This window comes from Zalophus californianus, chromosome 11 (assembly GCF_009762305.2).
Source record: "Zalophus californianus isolate mZalCal1 chromosome 11, mZalCal1.pri.v2, whole genome shotgun sequence".
Lineage (NCBI taxonomy): Eukaryota > Metazoa > Chordata > Mammalia > Carnivora > Otariidae > Zalophus > Zalophus californianus.
Window position 1 is genome coordinate 106,038,152 of NC_045605.1, and position 20,403 is coordinate 106,058,554.

Genomic DNA, 20,403 nt, shown 5'->3' on the forward strand with positions numbered 1-20,403 from the left:
CTTCAGCACAATTAAACCTTCTTTTAATGCAAGAAAAAAAAAGCGGTCTTTGGTTGCTTTTTCTTCCCACAGGCAAGTGGGGATGAGCCAGGACACCTCACAGTGACTTCCCAACCAGGAGGCTGCCCCCGCCCTCACCTAATACTGCACACAATGGTGGGCCGAAGCCAGCCACAGGTAACGCAAACCCCGCAGAGGCCCGGGGAGCAGCCCTGGAGGGCGGGGGGCGGGGTGGATGGTGCCAGAAGAGGTCCACCGGAGTCCCTGAGACCTACCCTGGGAGTGCCTGGTGGGAAGCGTGCTCCCCCCACCGCGGTTCCAGCAAGGAGCCGGTGAGTGGAGCGCATCCCGGCCCTCCGAGGCTGTGCTGGGTCCCGGCCCCCCCGAGGCTGTGCTGGGAGAGCCCGGCCAAGGCAAAGCTGATGGGGCAACGGGCCCTGGCTGCTCACTGCCTCCAGTCCCTCGTACCTCAGCCTGGAGGGAGGTTATTCGAAGGGCATCCAAGACGTCCGCTGCCCCGCTTTGCTCAATAGGAGGAGAGAGCTTCCACGGGGAATGAACGGCGGTGCAAGGAGAGAAGGGTCGGGGTTGTCCCTGGTCTCTGCTGTCTGGACACTAGGCCTGGGCTGGAGCACCAAGCCAGGCCAGACTCATGAGGGCCCACCACCCATCCAAGGTGGGGGAGGAGGTACACCAGAATGTTCCAGGGGGTGAAAGGAAGAAGCAGAACACAAACCGTGGCGTCACCGACAGGGTGTGCTCTGCACATCCAACAGCTCCTGGGTGGAGCTGCCCCCTAGTTGGAGTGTGAGAAAGCAGACAAAAATCACAGCTTCTGAACAAGAGGTTGGGAAGTTACTGGAAAAGTCGGTCAAGTATGAAAGGTGTCACTTTACAGAACAAAACTAGCTTATGTTTTTCTGGGAGACGTTCTCGCATCCCCCTCATCCCTTGGACCTCATAAAAAAGGGAGTTGGGCTTGCTTCTGTGACTGTCAAGCTGGGGGGTGGGGGTGCGATGTGAGAGCAAAGAGCAGGGCCCGTGCATGGGGGCCACCGGGGAGGGCAAGGCGGAAGGCACCAGAACCAGCTTAATCCAGGAGCAGGGCGAGGGGGCAGAGCTGGACAGGGAAGGAGCCAGTGGCTCAGTGAAGCAGTACTCAGCTTAGAAACAAACTGGAATCCTGGGGTTCCTGTCTACACACGGCAGCTGCCGGGGGCGGGGGGGGCAGTGGTGGTGAGCCGGGGGGGCACGTGCTGTACAGCAGAGCTGGAGGTGGGGGGTGGGCGGAGGACAGGGGCAAGAAAGAACGCTGCCTCTAACGTTATATATTAAAAATATCCATAGTTCTTGTGCACAAAATTCCATCATTCACATACAAGTATATCGCCCACCTCCCTGCTGGGCCCGCGAACGGCCTGAAAAGAAAGATGGCGGTTTTCCTTTGTAAGAGCCGAGGAAACTCTGCTCAGTCTTTCCGGCCCCTCGCCACCCCCTAGTGGGCCCGGCCGGGCGGGGCGGTCACTCGTGCCTCCGCTTGGACGGCGGGATCAGGTGCGGGGGCAGGTCGGCGGGTAGCTCGTGGCCCTCCAGCTTGACTTTGATGAGGTGGTTGGCCAGGGCAAACTCCTCGTCATCCAGCAGCCCGTCCTTATCCACGTCGGCCAGCTTCCAGATCTTCCCCAGCACGGTGTTGGGCAGCTTGGACTTCACCATCTCCTTCTTGGCATTGGCGCCCGTGATCTTGCCGTTGACAGGCGACAGCGTGTAGAAGATCTCATCGTAGGTGGGCTTGTCCTTGCCCACCACCCACTCCACGTCGTCGATGCCCTCGCCGGCCCCCTCGCCGTAGCCGTGCCCGAAGGGCCCGTTCATGGTGCCGTCGAAGGCGCCGCCCTTCACGGCCTGAGAGGGCATCAGGGACTCCTCCTGGCGCACCATCACCATCAGCCGGGCGATGTCGTTGGCCAGCATGTCGTCCACCGTGTCCAGCAGCTTGGGCTTCAAGGCCTGGAACTTGCTGAAGTCCTGAGTCTGCAGGAGCTCCTGTGGTGGGCAAGGGAGGGGGAAGGGCTGGGTCAGGTGTCCACGGACTCCAGGCAGAGTGGCCGGAGCAGGGGGTCCCGAGCCACAGAGCCGGCCCCAGGTCACGCCCCCACCGAGGCTTGCCCCTCAGCCTTGGCTCCCCAGTCTGTTTAGTGGAGATGGGAACAATTCCTTCCCTGAAGGGCTGGCGGGGCGGGGGGGAGCCAGGATGGTGCTGGAGGGCCTGGCGCCCCGCCCTTTCCCCACCCCTGGGGGTGAGTCACCGCATTCCCCTCTGCGGTGTCATGGCCGCTGAAGTCAGGGGCTCCCAGCTGGGAGGCCCCATCCCAGGGAGGGCGACGAGCGGGGGACAGCCATACCTGCATCTTGCGGAGGCTCGGGAAGTCCCCGGGGGAGATCTGATGCTCCCGCTCGATCTTCTGATAGATCTCTCCCAAGTTGTTCACCAGCTCCTTCTTTTTGCTCTCTTTCCCGAACACGTTGGGCATCTCCTTCTTGAGGGAGCTGATGATGTAGGCGTGCACCTGGAGAACAGGAAGGGGCACCGTGTCGGGAGGGGGCCTGCGCCAGGCTGCCCCAGAAGGCCAGGACCGTCACGTCACCGGGGACCACCTGAAGCAGTCCAGGATCCATGCTCTCTGGGGCGCCGGGTGCACCCCCAGCTTCCTGTCCCGCGGCGGAGATGCAGAGCCCGCCATCCCACACGCGCACACCGGTGGCCGCCGACGTCGAGTTCTCAAAACCCCAACACAGCCCGAGTTCTGCTCAGTGTATCACCCGGACAGCTCGGCGTGAGTAAGGACTAGGAAAACCACATGAGGCTTCACCCAGATGTTCTGAAGTTTATCTGGGCTCAGTACCTTACTTCGATGTTTGCAGCGAAGGGCAGCACACCCTTCACTTCCCCATGGCGGGCTGGTAATGCTGGGCACCCTCCAAGGCCACGGGCCCTCAGCGCCCTCTGCCTTGCCAAGTAACGTCTGGGCATGGAGGGCTGCAGCCGGCCAGCCTCCCCCTCCTCCCCCCACTGCCAGCTCTGCACCATCGAAGCCCCTCCCCCGGCCTGACCCTGTGTGCGAACGGCCCGAGGGCAGCAGGTCTGTCACAGAGCATGGCAGCGGCCCCTTTGCCCATCACGGGCCCATGCAGGTTGGCACAGAAAGCCGTTCGCTCCAGGAAAAGGAAACAGCCTGGAACCGCAGGTGCGGGACGGGCCGAGATCAGAGGCCCTGGGGTTTTCCAGGCGTGGTGACTCAGGGTGCCCAGAAGCCAGGCGATTACACATCATTTCTGCAGATGAACGGGGAGCCCGCCCTTTGTTCTGTCCCCGAAGGAGGCTTCGCGAGGGCATAGGCGGCCCTGCTGGCAGCGGGGGCGGGGGGGGTGCTGGCCAAGGAGGGAGCAGCACTGCCCTTCCCTGCAGCCTGGAACCGGGAGGCCAGGAGCCAGTGATGCGGGTTTTCTCACGGGGTCCCTCTCAGAACCAGCTCCCCACATTGGGAAGCTTCCAGAAGTGAGAGGTGGAAGACCCCAGAGCAGAGTCTGCAACCTCACTGTGCATACAGATCCCCAGACGGTTCAGGTGTGTGGGGTGGGGCCCGAGGGCTCGCGCTTCTAGCACACTCCAGTACGGTCCACGAGCACTTTGGTAACCAGCGTGGAGACACAGACTGGTGTTAGAAAATGAGAGATCAGTTCTTTTTACTCAAGATGGTGAGCATCAAAATGCTACCTGACTTCAGACCTCGAGATGGGTGTGGGGCGGCCTGAGCCGCTGTGTGTGGCCCACAGCGGACTCGCAGAAGCCGGAGCTACGCTCGGGCGGCTGGCTCCCGGAGGCAGGAGCGAGGGCCGCAGGGCTCCTCCTGGCTCTCCCCGGAGGGGGCCTGCCACCTGCAGAGGAGGCGCCACTCCCCAGGCCTTTACTCGGGAGCCCGGGGCCACCACTGCACCGGCCACAGGATGCCTTCCCTGAAGCCCTAGCCCCGCACCCACCCCCCCCCCCAGCCAGGAGGCAGCTGTGAACACCCCTGCCCTCCGCGGCCACTTCATCAGAGGAGCGGTGAGGCACTGGGTCCCCGCTGAAGCCGAGCATGATCCACGCATGCGCACGGTGGCGGCCCGCGGACTTCTCCGCGTGGGCTCACGACGTGCGGTCGCGCTCAATCAGGGGGTGTTCTGCCCCTCTGCGTCTGAGGGGCCCGCTGGGGGCATCAGCCTTCTCTCCCAGGCCCAGCCACGCCGGGTCTCCCTGAAGTACGTGGCCCGGAGCTGAGATTCCAAGCTCTTGAGCAATCCAGCCGCCGCCAGCAGGTACCGAGGGAGGGGCCGGATGGTTTACGAGACCTCTGGGGGCTGAGGCCGCCCAGGGTTCTCCCTCGGCCCACAGGATTGCACCCCATCTCTCCACTAGCTCCTTCCTGTCCTGGCTTATGCGTCAGCACCCACCTGTGGCCTCCCAGTCGCCTGCTTCTGTGGCATCCCACGACAGGACAAATAACCGTGCCTGACTTCCCTTTACATGTGCCGCTTTCCCGGTACCACTGGTGCGTGCTGGAAGGGCAGGGGCTGTGCGAGTCAGTCCCCCTGTGTCCCCAGCACCCCGCACACACGGAGTGCTCAGTCAACAGGCCTGGGAGGGGAAGCCGATGAGGACCGGAGCTGCACCCCCACTGGCTCCCCACTTCCCAGGCCACCCCTTGGCCCAGTGTTCCCTTCCCGCTTAACGTCGGCATGCATCAACAAGACTCAGTTGAGCAAGGGCCACAACCCATGGGCGCACAGAGGACCCGTCCCCGTCTAGACACAGGGCAACACAGGTGTGGCTGTAGGTCTGTGCGGATGGGTCTCGGGCATCCCAAAAGCCATGGCAGATCAATCCTGGCCCCAAGTGCCAGTCTCAGCCCCCATGGGCCCCACCCAGCAGGGGGCCCCGCCCCCACTCCCAGTCTACCTTGGCCAGCCGTGCCCGCTTGATCAGGTCATTGAGCTTCCTGAGGGCAGCGTTTCGGGGCAGAGACTGGATGTCTTTGAAGAGGTCCTGCTCCTCCGCCTCAAAAAGCTTGCGATTGTCAGGGATGAGGAGCGGGTGGGACCAGAAGGAGCCGATGTATACCCTGACCACCTCGGGGGTGTTGATGATCTTCCCCAGGGACCACATGAGAGCCCCATAGACCCGCATCAGCTGCTGGGTCTCGATCTGGTCTGCTTTGTTCAGCACCACGCGGATCTTGTCCTCATGGTTCTTGAGGGCCTTGATGACCTCGGAGAACTCGTCAGAGATGTCCAGCTTGTGGGCATCGAAGAGCAGGATGATGCGGTCGACCCGCTCGGCGAACCACTCCAGGACGGCAGCGAAGTCGTAACCTGCAGGAAGAGTGGGGTGAGCTTGGGGGCACCGGGGGCCAGGCTGCTCTGAGAGCTCTCCTCCCTGACCTGACCTCGAACTTCTCAGCCTGGTGTCATTTAAATTTCCACCATGTGCCTCACGGGGCCAGCACAGCACCCCGAGGGCAGGGGCGTCAGGTCCCCCCCTATTTCTGTACCCACCCGATACCCTCGCCCAGCAGCACCTGGCACGGAGAGGTGAGCCACAGATAAATAATGCAAGAGAAGTCACAAAACCCAGGGGCGCCTGGTTGGCTCAGTCCATTAAGCGTGTGCCTGAGGCTCGGGTTATGATCCCGGGGTCCTGGGATTGAGCCCCGTGTCGGGCTCCCTCTCTCAGTGGGGAGGCCTGCTTCTCCCTCCTCCTCTACCGCCCTGGGCCCCGCTCATCCTCGCTCTCTCAAATAAATAAATAAAATCTTAAAAAAAAAAAAAGAAGAAGAAGAAGTCACAAAATCTGGGCTCTAAAGTGGCTCAGACCAGGGCAAGAGTGAGGAGGCGGAGCCCAGCAGCGTGGTGAGAAGAACAGAGACTCGGGGGCTGCCGATGCCAGCTGGATGCCCTTACACGACAAGGACAGTAAGGAACAGTCGGGACACCTGCAGCTGCTACTCATGGGGTGCTCGTGCTGGGCCCCCCTTCTCCAGGAACCTCACTTATTCTCCACAACAGGGGTTGGCAAACTGCAGCTGGCCCATCACCTGTTCCGTAAATAAGAGTTGGTTTTGTTTTGGTTTTTTTTAAGATTTTATTTATTTATTTGACAGGGGGAGAGGGAAAGAGAGAGGGAACACAAGCAGGGGGAGCGGGAGAGGGAGAAGCAGGCTCTCCGCTGAGCAGGGGAGCCTGATGCGGGGCTTGATCCCAGGACCTTGGGATCATGACCAGAGCCGAAGGCAGACGCCTAATGACTGAGCCCCCCAGGCGCCCCCCGTAAATAAGAGTTTTAGCGGGATACGGCCACGCTCCTCCGTACCGTCTGTGCCTGCTCTTGTCCACAGCAGCAGAGTTCAGCCACGGCAGAGACCACAGGCCTGCAGGCCAAAAACATTAACTCTGACCCTTCAGAAAAACTTCCCTGGCCACTGCTCTACAACAAGCCTACGAAATGCTACACACCACCATGCCCTCTCTAGGCCTTAAATGCGTCTCTAAAACGAGGTAGCTGGACTAGATCACGTCTGGCTCTCAAGTGTAGGCTACGCGGTCTCCCAGCGTCCAGTGGAGGCCCCTTGGTGGGCGGGGCCATCAGCAGCAGAGACCACGCACTGTAGTTCTTCCCTTGACAACGGTCTCAGGGCCCCCCAGTTTAAGGGGCCCCCCAGTTTAAGACCGCATTTTCTAGCCTCTCCTGCGGCAGAAATGAACAAGGTCTATGAGACCTTTGTCCTTTTCTCCCTTCCTGAGGAATGAAATGCAGATGTGATAGCAGGGGCTGGAGCAACCACCTTGAGTTCAGAGATGAAAGCTGAACGTTCAGGATGGCCTGGACTGTTATTTTCCACCCAACTAGCTGATATCTGGTTTAAGCCAATGGATTTTGGGGCCTCTCCAACACCAGTTTACCCTAAATCCTATTTCACAGTCACGCCTCCTTTTAAAATGTTTCCACTTCTTCCACGGCCCCCAGAAGAAGTGAAGGTTCTATTTCTCATCTTTTATTTATTTATTTTTTAAGATTTCATTTACTTGAGACAGAGAGCACAAGCCAGAGGGAGAAGCAGACTCCCCGCTGAGCAGGGAGCCCGATGCGGGGCTCCATCCCAGGACCCTGGGATCATGACCTGAGCCGAAGGCAGATGCTTGACCTACTGAGCCACACAGGCACCCCTATTTCTCATCTTTTAGGAATAAAGATGAGGAGACGTAGGAAGACCAGGTGACAACAATGGCCTAAGAGTCTTTGGGAAGCTTGGGTCGAAGCCCCCGAACTACCGTGTCCTCTCCGGCTGATTCTGGGCAAGCCTCCTCGTCTCTGGGCTCCTCCTTGTTCTTCACCTGCTCCCCACAGCCCACCTCAAATACAGGCCGGGCCTCTTAAGAAGCACCCAATACGCCCCAGAGTGCAGTCAGCCTCCGAAAGTAAGCCGGAGAAGCTGCTCTCATAGAGAAGAGCCCAAGACCCTGCCCAGAAACGGGCCCACCAATCTCGTCCTGACAGCCTGCTCCTGACAACATGCTCGCGACCCTCTGACCAAAACGGGATTTAGCCACGCATGATCCAGACTGCAGGTTACAGAAAAGTAGCAGGTAGAGGGGGAGAACAACGAAAAAGGACAGAGTGAACTACCGCGCCGTGGGGGGGGGGGGGGGGGGCAGCCCTCCCCACCCCTCCGGTAAGGAGCCCGCTGAGTGGGTCATCAGAGTGGTATTCGGCTGCTCCCAGTCCTGCCAAGCCTCCCGGACTGAAGGCAAGTCAGCAGCCGGGCTCCCCAAGAGGCTACCTCCACTCAGGCCAGAACCAGGCCCCCATCGCAAGGGCTCTAAGATAAACAGTTAACACTGGGGGTGCGCCAAGGGGTGAAGGTCTGCTTGGCAGGATAAACATTCTCGCCGCCAGGCCCCCCAGGTTCAAGTGTGCTTCAGAGCCGTCTGTGCGCCCGAAGCCACAGCGTTCCAAGCCTCTCCCCACACTTAAGCACTTGGAAAGAACACAGGCTCTTAAATAAGCCAGCCCTGGATTCGACTCCCGGCGCCGGCCGCTGACTGCGACCTGACCCGAAGTTCCGAACTCCTGAGTTACCATTTCTTCATCTGTAAAATTCCAAAAACAACTCCTCCTCCTCTGACCGTAGGGGGGGATTAGATCAGGTAACACAGGGGGCTCCCAGCACAGGCCTCACAGGCAGGAGGGGCCGAGGGGCTGGGGACAGTGGAACCAGTCAGGAACTGAGAGCCGCTGAAGTTCAGCCTGGTTCTGAGACCAGTGGCCAGCTTTCGTCCTGGGGGTGAGACACCGGAACCTCAGGAAAACCCCAGATTCACTGTTTCTGTTGACTTAGCACGGCAGCCTCGCGATGCCAGCAACGGGCAGTCTGTTCCCCCCACAGCACGCCAGGGAGACAGGGTGCTCCGATCAGAGGCAGTCCCTCAACCAGCCAGAGTTTCTAATGGGGGCGGGGTGGTGGGGGCTGGGCAGTAAGGTCCCGGTAAATGTGAACTTGAGCCTGGGCAGGGCAGCCATCGGCCTTCCCTAGGCCCAGGCAGAGGGTTGCAAACAGCCGGACCACCTACCACCCAACTGTCAGTGCTCAGAGAGTGGGAGACAGCCTGGAGCCAGCACCCAAGGCCGCCGGGTGCAGAGGACATGGCCACCGCCACCATCTCCCCCCTGGCCCCAAGAGCCACAGGACAGCATGCCCAGAGAGACGCCCCCAGCAGAAACCGAGGACGGGAGGGCCGAGGAGCAGGCGAGGGAAGCGGGCAGGGAGCCTTTTATGGCTGCCTCTGGGAACGGCAGGTCAGCCCTGGAAAAGCAAGGCCTCAGGAATGAATGACAGTTCCCTCTCAGCAAAAATGAGGCCCAACTCGTCCTCTCGTCACACTGCCTGTCCTCAGACCACCGCACGCTGACGGAGCACAGATTCGCAGAGCTGGGGAGGCAGCGATGCCGGATGCAAGGTGCCTGGAATGGGAATGGGGGGCGCCCGGATGGGCTGGGCTCCAGCCCAAGTTCGCTCTGGCCCCACAGTCAGGGCGGCGCACAGGGAGCTGAGCTCACCCCCCAGACTCCTCCCGAAGTGGCCTCACGCCCCCTCCTCCACTGGTGGGGGCCCAGGAGGACTCCCGGAAAGACAGAGAGAGGAGGGGGAGGGGCCCCCAGGGCAGAGCCGAGAACCCCAAGTGCCCCCTCCTGCCCCGCCCGCAAACCCAGTTACCCGCCAACACCTCAAGTTGGAGCCAACAGAGCTCTAAGTCCTTTTTTTTTTTTTTTTTTGCAGGTAAATGAAATTTCCTGTTTATTATGAAAAACGCTCCCACTTTTGGGGAGGGAGACATGGTGGCTGGCCAAGTACGTCCACGGGGTCACTAAAAGGGTCACGGCACGGGCGGTATGATGTCATCACAGGCGTATGACCGCACAGGCCCACCCAGCCCCCATCTGTCCACCAAATCCTCACTCTGGCCTGAGAGATGGTGTCTTGAAAGACGCCGAGGGCTGGACCTGCAGCAGCAGCCGCGAAGCCTCAATCGGGTCTGTGCCCGTGGCAGGGAGGCCGCGGCCACCACTCAGCCCGAAGCGGGGCGGCAGGGGACAAGTGAGCCGGCGCCCCCACCCTCAGCACTGCCCGAGGCGGTGAGCCTCCAGGTTTCCGGACCCACGAGGGGTCTGCGTCGGTGCCAGGATGCGTCTGGCCACTGAATCCACAGCGGGAGGAAAAGCCGGGGCCGTCTCTGCTACGGGACAAGCTCTAGCGCAGAAAGTTCTGGGACTTTGAGGACATTATAAACTAAGCCGGGCACAAAAGGACCAACGCTACACGAGTCCATGCATCCGAAGTCCGCAGAGACAGAAAGGAGAGCGGTGGGAGCCAGGGGCTGTGGGGAGGGGGATACGGGAAGAGTGGTTAGTGGGCTTACGGCTTCCGTTTGGAAGATGGCAAAGTCTGAAAGGTGGACAGTGGAGACAGTCCCACGACACCACGAATGTACTTGATGCCACCAAACCGTGCACGTAGAAGGGTTACCGTGGTAAATCTCAGCGCACAGGCATGCACCGTCGTGGGGACGGGGAAAGAGGGGACAAAGAAGAGTCGCTTGTGCGCTCAGGGCCACCCGGCCTCGGGAAGTAAGCACACGGGCCCCGTGGACAGGCCTCCGCTGTTCCCAGCCAGCCTCCTCCGGACCGCTCGGGCTCCTCACCAGTCGGCCGTCCGGACAAGAGTCCCGCTCCCCACCACAGGCACAGAGGCGGAAGAGAGGAAGTTGTCACAGGTCCTCGCCCTCTCCTGACACCCTCCAAACACAGGTAGTTCCAGCAGCTGGTGGAAAAGCTGCTTCATACATTCCAAGTTTCTAGAACATCAACAATAGAGGGCTTGTCTGCAATCGACTTTTGTTTCCTGCCATTCAAGCTGTGTGGGCCTTGCTTATTTCTTGCCGTGGCTCCCACCATACACGTTTCCAACCGGTGCCGGGCCCGGGACAGGGGGGCACAGGAAGGCAAGACGAAGATTAAGGAGCTGAGAGAGGACCGACATGGCTGCCGCGCTTCCTCCAGCGGGCACACTCTTCAGCGAAGGACTTCCTTGGGGTGGCTCAGTGGCGAGGAGAAAGGGGCCTCCCCATTCCTAGGTATTTACCCGAGGGAAATTAAGAAACTGAAATCCACCTGTACGCAAATGTTTGTAGGAGCTTTATTCAAAATTGCCCCAAATTGGAAACCCAAAGGCTCTTCAGCAGGCAAATGGGTAAGACATGAGGGTACATACACGGAACGGGAGCAATGATGGGTCGATGCTCATGCTCTCGAATACAGGAAAAGCACACACTAAGTGGAGGACAGGCACGGAAGGCTTGTATGGACATCCTGGAGAAGGCAAAACCTCAGGGATAAGTCTCAGGTCCGTGAGTTGCCGCGGACCGGAGGGGACTACAAAGGGGAACAGGGAACTTTCCAGGCTGATGGAAAGACTAGATTTGATCATGGCGGTGGTGGTTATGCAACTGCTTCCTAGAGCCGTGCGCCTAACAAGGGCAAAGACCTCTGCAAATGTGACCGGGAGATGGGCAAAGGGCAGGGAAGGACAGATGGACTCTGGAATGAGGCCGGCACTTGAATCGGAGCCCTCTCCTTGTCAACCAGCTGCATGACCCCAGCAGGCCACGGCCCCTGTCCGAGCCTGTTTCTTTGTCTGTAACGGGAGGGTGTTAAGTCTCTAACGTGCGGGGCTGCTGTGGGCAGCAAGGGAGTGCCTGGCACACTGTGAGCACTTGGTAAATGTTTGCTCTTATTTACACAGAGGAATTGTATTTTGGGCTCAAGGAGCGCAGATTCTGAGCGGTGCGTAGGCGAGGACCACTTCTCACGCTCGAAGAATGCCTCGTACCACCAAATATAAATGGAACGTTCGCAAGCGCTCACACAGCTGCTCGAGCCGGCTGTCGACTCGCAGCCTCGGAACGCACAGGGGCCGGGCGCCGGCTGGTACCAGTCCTCCGCGGGCGGCGGCCCACACCCCTCGGCAGAGCGCCGCATTCCCACCAAAGGCTCGGGCCAAAAGCTGTCCAGGGGACGGGGGGGGGGGGGTGGGGGGGTGGGGAATGGCGGGGGTGAGAGGGAGGCTTGGAGGAGGCTGGGGGCCTTGGGAAGGGAAATTCCAGCTGACTCAGTGTTCCCCTAGCCTCTGGCCTCCTCGGGATGTTAGTCAGAAAAAGGTCTTTCTAATCAGTCTGGGAATCCCTGGATTTTTGGGTGTCTATTTGTAATTAGCTGACATTGGCTGAACATATCACTGAGCACTAGGTACTAGGGCAAGGGGTTAGCACATGGGCTGCAGTAACTCCCCAGGGTCCCCGGCTCCTAAAGTATTGCGCTGGGGCCTGAACCTTCTGTCATCATCTGTACTGTGGGCGCTGGGAATCCAAGAGGGATGCAGCACGTGGCCTAGCCCAAGGCCTGCAGGCAACCTCATGGAGCATTCTAAGGGCTGCAGAAAACCCTGACCTGGATGGAGGGCTTTTAGGGGTGGGGCAGCTCCGGAGGTAGTCAGCACAGGGGTCAGCAGGAAGGGAGGGCTGCCCACAGCGCGGCCCCATCTCGGAGTCAGAGGACTCCGTTCTGCACCTGGAAGGCCCTACCTGCCTAATGGGATGGCTTCCAGGCTTGGAGGGAGCCTGGGAACCAGGGACAGTCAGCAGGAGGGCAAATGAGAAGCTAGGGGACCAGCCAGCCTCGACCAGGGGTCCTACACCCACCCACAGAGGGTGTGGGGTGGAGGGAGCGATTTCTGGCTAGAGGCAGAGAACAGGGAAAAGGAAGAAGATATCAGCATGGTTGTTCCAAGCCCTGGACCTCGGGTCCATCTGTGAACTCAGAGTCTGATTTCAGGGCGGGAGAGAAGGCGAAGGCCTATCAGGAGAGTGCAGAAGCCCTGCGCGGTCACCACCTGAGGGTCAAAGACTCGCCCGGTCTGCACTGTCAGCGCTCCCAGGAGCCGAGCTGAGCCGAGCCTCCGCTCTCAGCAACCGGGTGGCGGGAGCACAGCTCCTGCTGGGCCCGCAGACACACGCTAGCCCATGCAGCAAGCCTCGGCCTCCTCATCTGCAGAGCAGCAGCGTCCTCCCACGGGCAGCTGTGGGACAGCTAAGGGGTGCTGGCTCCCGAGGCGAGGACGCAGATGGTATGCAGAAAGCCGGGCACAAGGCCGGCTGGGCGTCGGTCCCCAAACCCAAGTTTAAGGAACGCTTCCCTGCTGACGCGACTCGCGTGGGGGAAACCAAGGCGCAGAAGTTACGGCCAGCTCGCAGCCGCATGGTGACAGTGGCAGGGAGAGCCCTGGCCAGGACCCTGAGCCTGCCCCCCGGGGACCCGCTCTGGGAAACCTCTGCTCTGGCTCGTGCCTGTGCAGGCGTGGGCGGCAGCCTGGGAGCCAAGGGCGCCCGCTCCACCGGGCCCTGGGTGCCCTTTGGAATGCCCTTTATCAGTCACATAGCACTCAAGAATGAATGTTGTCCCCACAGATCACCCTTCTCTGCTGACATACGAGAACGTTTATCTTTAAAGTCCCTCAGATTAGCACAACGGGGAAGTGTACCGAGACCCCCACGGAAGCCTCTTCTCTTTCCCGGAATAATTCTCAGGGGTCTCTCGCAGAGCCTGGCCTCTATCCTGACTGCTCTGGGCCTGCACAGCCCCTACGTTATCTTTCCAGACAGTATTTCCTGCACACGTAAGGGACCATGGGGAAAAGGGGAAGAAGCCAGGAGGGGCCTGGCAGATACGATGGGAAATGGATGTAAATCTAATTAACAACTCTAATGCACAGGCAACCTCCAAAAGAACCTTCTGTTTCCAGGGAACGAGATCGGCAGACCACAGAAGCGCACGCTGCTTGCCCAGGACCCGTGTTTTCTGCTGGCCCTATCTCGCTGAGAGGGAAACACCTGCTCTCCATGCTGTCAGCAAAGGGAGCAGACGGGCGAGCTGGCCGGGGAGCCTGGAACGCACTGCCCTCCCCTGACTTCCTCTGCTGGACAGGGCAACACGGGACCTTTGCGAAGACTGGTGGGCGGGGCCTCCAAGCAGAAGGCCACTCCTTCCCCGCCCAGCTAGCGGCCACCTCCCTTGAGGATCACGGCCAACAGAGCGGAGAGGTGCTGCGTGATGATCTCTCTCTGGCTGATAAAACGCCGACACCATGGGGCGCCTGGGTGGCTCAGTTGGTTGGGCGACTGCCTTCGGCTCAGGTCATGATCCTGGAGCCCCGGGATCAAGTCCCGCATCGGGCTCCCTGCTCGGTGGGGAGTCTGCTTCTCCCTCTGACCCTCCCCCCTCTCATGTGCTCTCTCTCTCTCTCTCTCTCTCTCTCTCATTCTCTCAAGTGGATAAATAAAATCTTTAAAAAAAAAAAAACAAACGCCGACACCAAACACTGCAGAGCAAATCCCAACTTGGTAACTTTTAGAAAGCCCTCCCCCAATCAGAGCAATACCCTTATCTTTAAGCCCCACTCCTCCTTGCTGCCCATGATAGGGTGGGGGAGGCCTTGTGCCGCCCCAGGACAGAGAGGGGCCAGTCTCACACCTGGAGGGGGGCAGAGGCAACCAGGGGTGAGCCTGGCGTCTCTTGCTGGCCTCCTCCTCCAATATCTGCCACCTGCATGGACAGCTTGAAGGCCAGGACTGCCTCGCGCGCCACATCCCCCACTGGCACAGCCAAAGTGCACCCTGTGTGCCGATCCCCCGCCTGGACGGCCCAGGGAGGCGCCGCGGGGGTGCCCGTCCCAGAGGGCGCAGGTCTGGACATCACTGCCCACCTTTTTGCCAACCAGGGAAGGAGGAGGCAGCGGGGTGGGGGGGGTGGGGGGGTACATCCCAGCAGACAGGACCAGGGTGCCCAAAGCAGCAAGACCTATACTCCCAACCCGTCAGCCCACTAGCCTCTCCAGACCCAGGCTGACGTGTCAAAGACATGCCTCCCAGCGGGGGAATTCCATGGCACTGGTGGAAAACAGTGGTTACAGGGGTCACAAGGACCCTACGCCCTTTCCCTCAAATGCCATAACCCCCAGCTCTGAAGGCCACAGTGAGCACAGCCTGCTGAGGTGGTGAGGCCTCTTCTGGTGAGCTACTGTCCCTATCCAAACACGTGTACACATCGACTGACCCCTGGGCTGGGAGCACCGTGCGCACCCCAGAGGTGGCCTAGTTCTCTAGCCCACGGCCCCAGTCAGAAGCAGCCCCTCTGCCTGCTCTTCCAGATCATTACGAAGATAACACTGCGGAGCCTCGAAGAAAGTCCCTCTAGGATAACTCAGGCCTGGAAGTAAACGGAGAATAAATCCCCCCTTGTGGGTCTTCTTAATGCTTACCAGACTTTTTTTTTTTTTTTTTAAGGTTTTATTTATTTATTTGACAGAGAGAGACACGGCGAGAGAGGGAACACAAGCAGGGGGAATGGGAGAGGAAGAAGCAGGCTTCCCATGGAGCAGGGAGCCCGAAGCGGGGCTCGATCCCAGGACCCTGGGACTATGACCCGAGCCGAAGGCAGACGCTTAACGACTGAGCCACCCAGGCGCCCCATTTACCAAACATTTTCTTAAAACCAGCTTGGAACAACAAGAGCAGCAAAGAAAAACAACCTCACCTTTTTATTTTTAAAGTTTTTTTTTTTTTAAAGATTTTATTTATTTGAGAGAGTGAGCGAGAGAGCGAGCGAGCGAGCAAGAGCACGAGCGGGGGTGGGGAAGAGAGGGAGAAGCAGACTCCCCGCTGAGCGGGGTATGCGAGGCGGGACTCAATCCTGGGACCCCAGGGATCATGACCCGAGCTAAAGGCAGACGCTTAACCGCAGGTACCCCTTCTTTTTTATTTAAGTAATCTCTATACCCAACGTGGGACTCGAACTCACAACCCTGAGAGCAAGTGTCGCATGCCCCTCCAACTGAGCCAGCCAGGCACCCCTAGCCCTCGCCTTTTTAGAAGGGGTCCCAAAGCTGCTCCCATGAACTCCTAGGATTGTCTTTATCCTTAGGGTGCAGAGCCTAAGAGCTTAAACCAGACTGAGAGATAGAGCAGTTTCAGGATGCTCTGATGCAAGCCCTTGCTGGCAGGGGCCCAGAGCCTGGAAAAAAAAAGAGAAGCAAGGTTTCTCAGCACCAAGAACGGGGCCCCCGCCCCCTCGGAGCCACAGCAGACATAAACATCCCCCAAATACCAGGTCGCTGGCTTCAAATGCAAAGCTGACCAATGCTGGGCAGCCCAGAGGGAAAGGGGCACAGGAAAGATTTGTAAGTTAATGATACACAAATCCGGCCCCTTCTCAACCCCTGTCTGAGTGCTATCCTATTTCATTTTCACATCTGCAGCTGCAGGCTCCCCTCCTGGCCTGCCCTCATGCTCCTGCCAGGAAGCATTCAGGCCCCAAGGCTCCCCGCCCCTCCACAAAATGGAACAGCAGCAGAAATATAACCCAGTTCAGGCTCATCCTGAACCAGATCTTCAGAGTCCAGACAGCAGTTGACACAACCGGGGGCCTGGAGTACCAACACTCGGCACGAAAACCTTCCAGGCCCCGGGAAGGCTGCTGATTACCAACCCCGAAGCAAACTGAAACACTTTTCCAGGAGCCCCTAAACATTTAACAAATTCCTGCAGCTCCTCCTTCCGGCTGGCTTGTTCGGGTCCAGTGTTCCCTCACAGACCTGCTGGGCTTGCCAGGAATTCCGACGGCGTCAGGAGGCAAAGCTTTTACACACCAAGTAAGGTGAGGGCGCCCCAGGGGAACAGCAATGCTGGCCGAGGTACCCAGAGCTCAGACACGGAGTGACTTCCCGTGACCTCACAGCCAGCCCCAGGTGCCATCTCGCCAGCTTGCCCTCTGTCCCAGCATGCCCCGGGCGTTGGAAAGCACGAGAGCCACGCAAAATAGGCTGTGCTCTCCCCTCGACAGCTTAGTAACCTCGGCACAGGGAGCCAAGGGAGAGAGCAACTTCTGCCCCTTCGGGGTTCAGGGCGCTGGGCAGACACGGGCTGATGTTAAGACGGGTTCTCGCTTGGGCTGAGAGGGACCTGAGGGGCAGCATGTGGTCCGCGTCACAGACCGCAGAGGGAAGGCGCCCTGGGCTGTGTCAGAGCCTGTTTACCTCTGCTGATGCGCTGTTTCTCTCCAGACAGGATCCCAGGAGTGTCGATGATGCTTATGCTGTCCAGGACCGGGTTGGGCAGCTGGGCACACATGAACCTGCACGGGAGCAAAAGCCGGAGGGGAGACGTCAAGACTCAGCTCTTGAGGCTCCAGAAGTGACAGGGGGCTTTCTGTGTACTCTCCTCTCCACCTCTGCCTTCCTTTCCCGAAGCAAGGCATTTACAGGAGGTTTTCTAGTGTTTCCAGGGGTGGCCCCTGAACTCTGTATTGTCTTTTTTTTTTTTGTTATTTTATTTATTAGAGAGAGAGAGCACGAACGGGGGGAGGATCAGAGGGAGAGGGAGAAGCAGACTCCCTGCTGAGCTGGGAGCCCGATGCAGGGCCTGATCCCAGGACCCTGGGATCATGACCTGAGCCAAAGGCAGACGCTTAACTGACTGAGACACCCAGGCGCCCCTGAACTCCGTACTGTCTTAACTGGGAATCCAACCAGTGGCTCAAACTGGCTTGCATCAGCATTTCCCTCACATTAGCTTTTCCCCCAGAGTTCAAGAGTTCAACTTTCAAGTTGCTGATGTGCTAGTGAAAACTGCACGAGCCTAGGACACCGTTCAACTCCAGAAGGGAAACAGAAAGGTGACCCTGGGACTTTAGCTAGCTAAATTTCCACACACTGAAGGTGGGGAGAGGCTTTCCTGCTGCTGCTGGGACAAGCCCACCCCTCCCACCCAGCTGCTTGGATGAAGGGACAGCAGGGGGCAGCCAGTACAAGCTGGGGGACACGTGGGCTGGTTGGCGGCGCCGGGAGTACAGACACCATTCTCCGAAAGCCGGAGCAGGCCGAGGAAGAACAAATGAAGCCACAGAGGCGCTGGCAACTCCTGAGTGAGGGCTTAGCCATGTGTGCCTGAGTTCCCACTGAGGGAAGAACAGCCCAGAACAGCAAGGGGCTGTCCCAACCGATAGCAGAAATTCTTTACTGGACACAGAAAAGGCTCCTTTAAAAAAACTTCCCTGAAAAAGACACTGTGAGCAAAGAAAATACTGCCCCTTTGTCTGCAGGATGCAGGCTTAAAGCCGCCTTTCCAATTGTGGGGAGGAATCTGAGCTGGTAAGGTTCTGCTTTTGGCCCTACCCACCCCCCAACTCCCCCACAAGTGACCAGTGGCTAGGCCCGCGGCACCCGGCCAGGGTGAGGGGTGTTGCCTGCAAGCACAACGGAGCAAAACCGGCTGACCCACAGACCTCGGACCCGGTCCTCACTGTTGCCAGCGGCAGCACACGCACGCCCTGATCGTGGCGCACCAGACCTGGGGCTCCTGCTAGGGAAGGGTCACAGAGGGAAGACCGAATCAAAAGAACCTGAAGTAGAACTGGCTCTGAAAAATAACAATACATAAAACCGCCCTGTAAAGGAGACCTGCGAGTAAGGTAACATCGGTAAGACCCAGAAATGCGATGCCCCGCAGTCCTGGGAGCTTGGCGGGGGAGACAAGAAAGGGGGCAAGCAGTACAGATGCAGCCGCCTCATTTCCACCACCAAGGACACACTGACTGCCTCTCGCCCCGCAAGCGGCTGGTGGCAGCCACACAGTGAGTCTTCCCAGGATGCTCTTAGGACAACGTGACTGTAGTCTGTCTTGGTCGGCTCCACTGGATTTTAGTCTTAGGGCAGCCACTTAGAGTAAAAAGGGCAGAAAGTCAAGTTCATGGCTCAATGGGTCTCTTTAAGCTGCCCGGAGAGGCTGTGTCAGCCAGAGAAGAGCCCCCTTTGTACGGCTAGAGCCGGCGGCACTCCATGCACTCCACAGGCTGACACAGCTCGGGGCCCTGCCCCAGGGCAAAGCCTGTGCCCTCCCTGCCCCTCGGCTGATAAGACCCCTTTTGGCAGGGCTGTTAGCGATCGAGAACGCTCTGGAGATGAAGTGGCAAGAAGGAAATAAGGGCCGCCTGGCCGGCTCAGTCAGTAGGGCGTGCGACTCTTGATCTCAGGGTCATGGTTCAAGTCCCATGTTGGGCGTGGAGCCTACTTTTAAAAAATAAATAAATAATAAATAAAAGTGTGGGTCTTGAATCCTGTGGCACCAACATCATCAGAGTGTCTGTCTTGGACCCAGCATCCCTGACCTGCGCTTTTTTTCCGGGCAGAACCAACAGCAGGTGGTAACCGGAGGCATCAAGGCCGGTCAGCCAGTGAGCGCTCCATTAAGCTGCCCTGGTGAGCTCAACAAATCAGCAGAGCCCTCCAAGCTGGGGCTTCCTGAACCACCTAGATGACGTCTATGATCCCCTCCAACTCTGAAACTTTAGGTCTCCAAATTCAGAAACAGGTTGAGTACCCCGTTTCTCCTTTCAAAAGCAGTCTGCTCTCACAATAAGAAGCGGAGGCCCAAGGACAAGAAGGTGTACTTATCCCTCCTTCTAGCTTCCCAAAGTTCTGTGTGAAAGGCAAGACCTAATAATGCTCGGAATTCCCAGCACAGCAGCCAAACTGCGCACAAGATCCTCTGGTGCCCACCAGCTAAGAGTCTGGGCCAATCGCCCGTGTACGGGCACGTTAATTCCGAGACACAGGTATTCTCTGGAGGAGGGCTCAAGGCGAAGAGGGTCATGCCTCTCACACGAAGGGCTTTATTCAGCTCCTGCCGTGACACACCAATGCCATCAACCATAAAACAGGAGGCCGGGCTTAAATGCCCAAAAGGGGCAAAAAAACATAACAGGAGTCTGCCTGTACTCTCTGTTAAAAGTCAGCTCTGTGCACAGAGCTAGGCTGGCCACTGGCCTGGATCAGGAGCAAGCTGGTTCACCCCGTGTGGCTGGACAGTGTCGGGAAAGGAATGTGATCATACAGGGCGGAGACTTGGAAGGCAAGAGTCAAGGATTCTTTCCTAGGTCGTCCCTGACACAGACTTTGAAAGGCATGTGGAGTCACTCCTTGAATGGGGGCTGGTAGGAAAGGCAGATCTGTGAAGTCCTTTGGTCTTCACATGTCCCTAGGGGCAGGGGTGGGGACAGGGATTTTAGAACCACTGACAAGTGCCTTCGAGCTCCTTTAGAGTAGCGTGAACTTGACTCCATAGAAAGACCAATGTTTTCCATTCCCAGCATCATGAGGGTCCGAGTCTTGGAGGGTGACCCGGATCATGAGGAGGCCGATTTCACCCATCTAACTGGGGAAACTAAGGCCTAAGAAGGTTAAGGAACCTCTCAGTGAGCGAGTCAGGGCCCAGATCTCATTCCAGGCCTCCCAGTGCTACAGACTGAGGCTGCTTCCTGAAACCCCTAAAGGAGCACAGACCCTTTCGAGCTGCCCCCCCCCCCCCAGGAGAAGTGTTCACACTCCATCTGCCTGCTACCTCGCGGACTGCCCCCAAACTCAGCAGGCCACAGCAGATCCTCCTTGTCCCTCCCACACAAAACCAGCGGTCCCGGGGGCAGCACAGCAGCAAAGGGAATGACGGAAAGTTTCACATATTTTTCCACGACACTTAGGCAGCAGCCACTTGAAGGAAGGGAGGGGGAAAGGGGTTGGTTTGAATGAATTCGGTGCATCCAGTCTGGGACTACACTGGGAGGAGGTGGAGACAGGAATCTCTCACCTTCCCAACGCTGACCCCGGTTCTGAGGGAAGTGGGGCTGGGATCTGCTGGAAGGTTTGG

At 58.7% G+C, this 20,403-nt stretch overlaps 1 protein-coding gene and 1 long non-coding RNA gene across 3 annotated transcripts in view; one reads left to right on the forward strand and one right to left on the reverse strand.

Moving 5' to 3' along the window:
* Positions 1-20,403, reverse strand: part of EHD1 (EH domain containing 1) — a 22,362-nt gene continuing 1,959 nt past the window's right edge. For both annotated transcript variants that reach the window (XM_027578401.2, XM_027578400.2), the window contains 4 exons: positions 16,740-16,837; positions 5,000-5,412; positions 2,406-2,570; positions 1-2,046 (listed from right to left, as the gene is read on the reverse strand). In XM_027578401.2, the coding sequence (XP_027434202.1) occupies positions 1,522-2,046; positions 2,406-2,570; positions 5,000-5,412; positions 16,740-16,837 (1,201 nt within the window). In that variant the 3' untranslated portion in view covers positions 1-1,521. The remainder of the gene's footprint in view (positions 2,047-2,405; positions 2,571-4,999; positions 5,413-16,739; positions 16,838-20,403) is intronic.
* LOC118356068 lies at positions 7,158-13,903 on the forward strand. Its single transcript, XR_004819395.1, has 3 exons — positions 7,158-9,054; positions 11,397-13,325; positions 13,452-13,903. It is a non-coding gene; the product is annotated as an uncharacterized LOC118356068 (long non-coding RNA).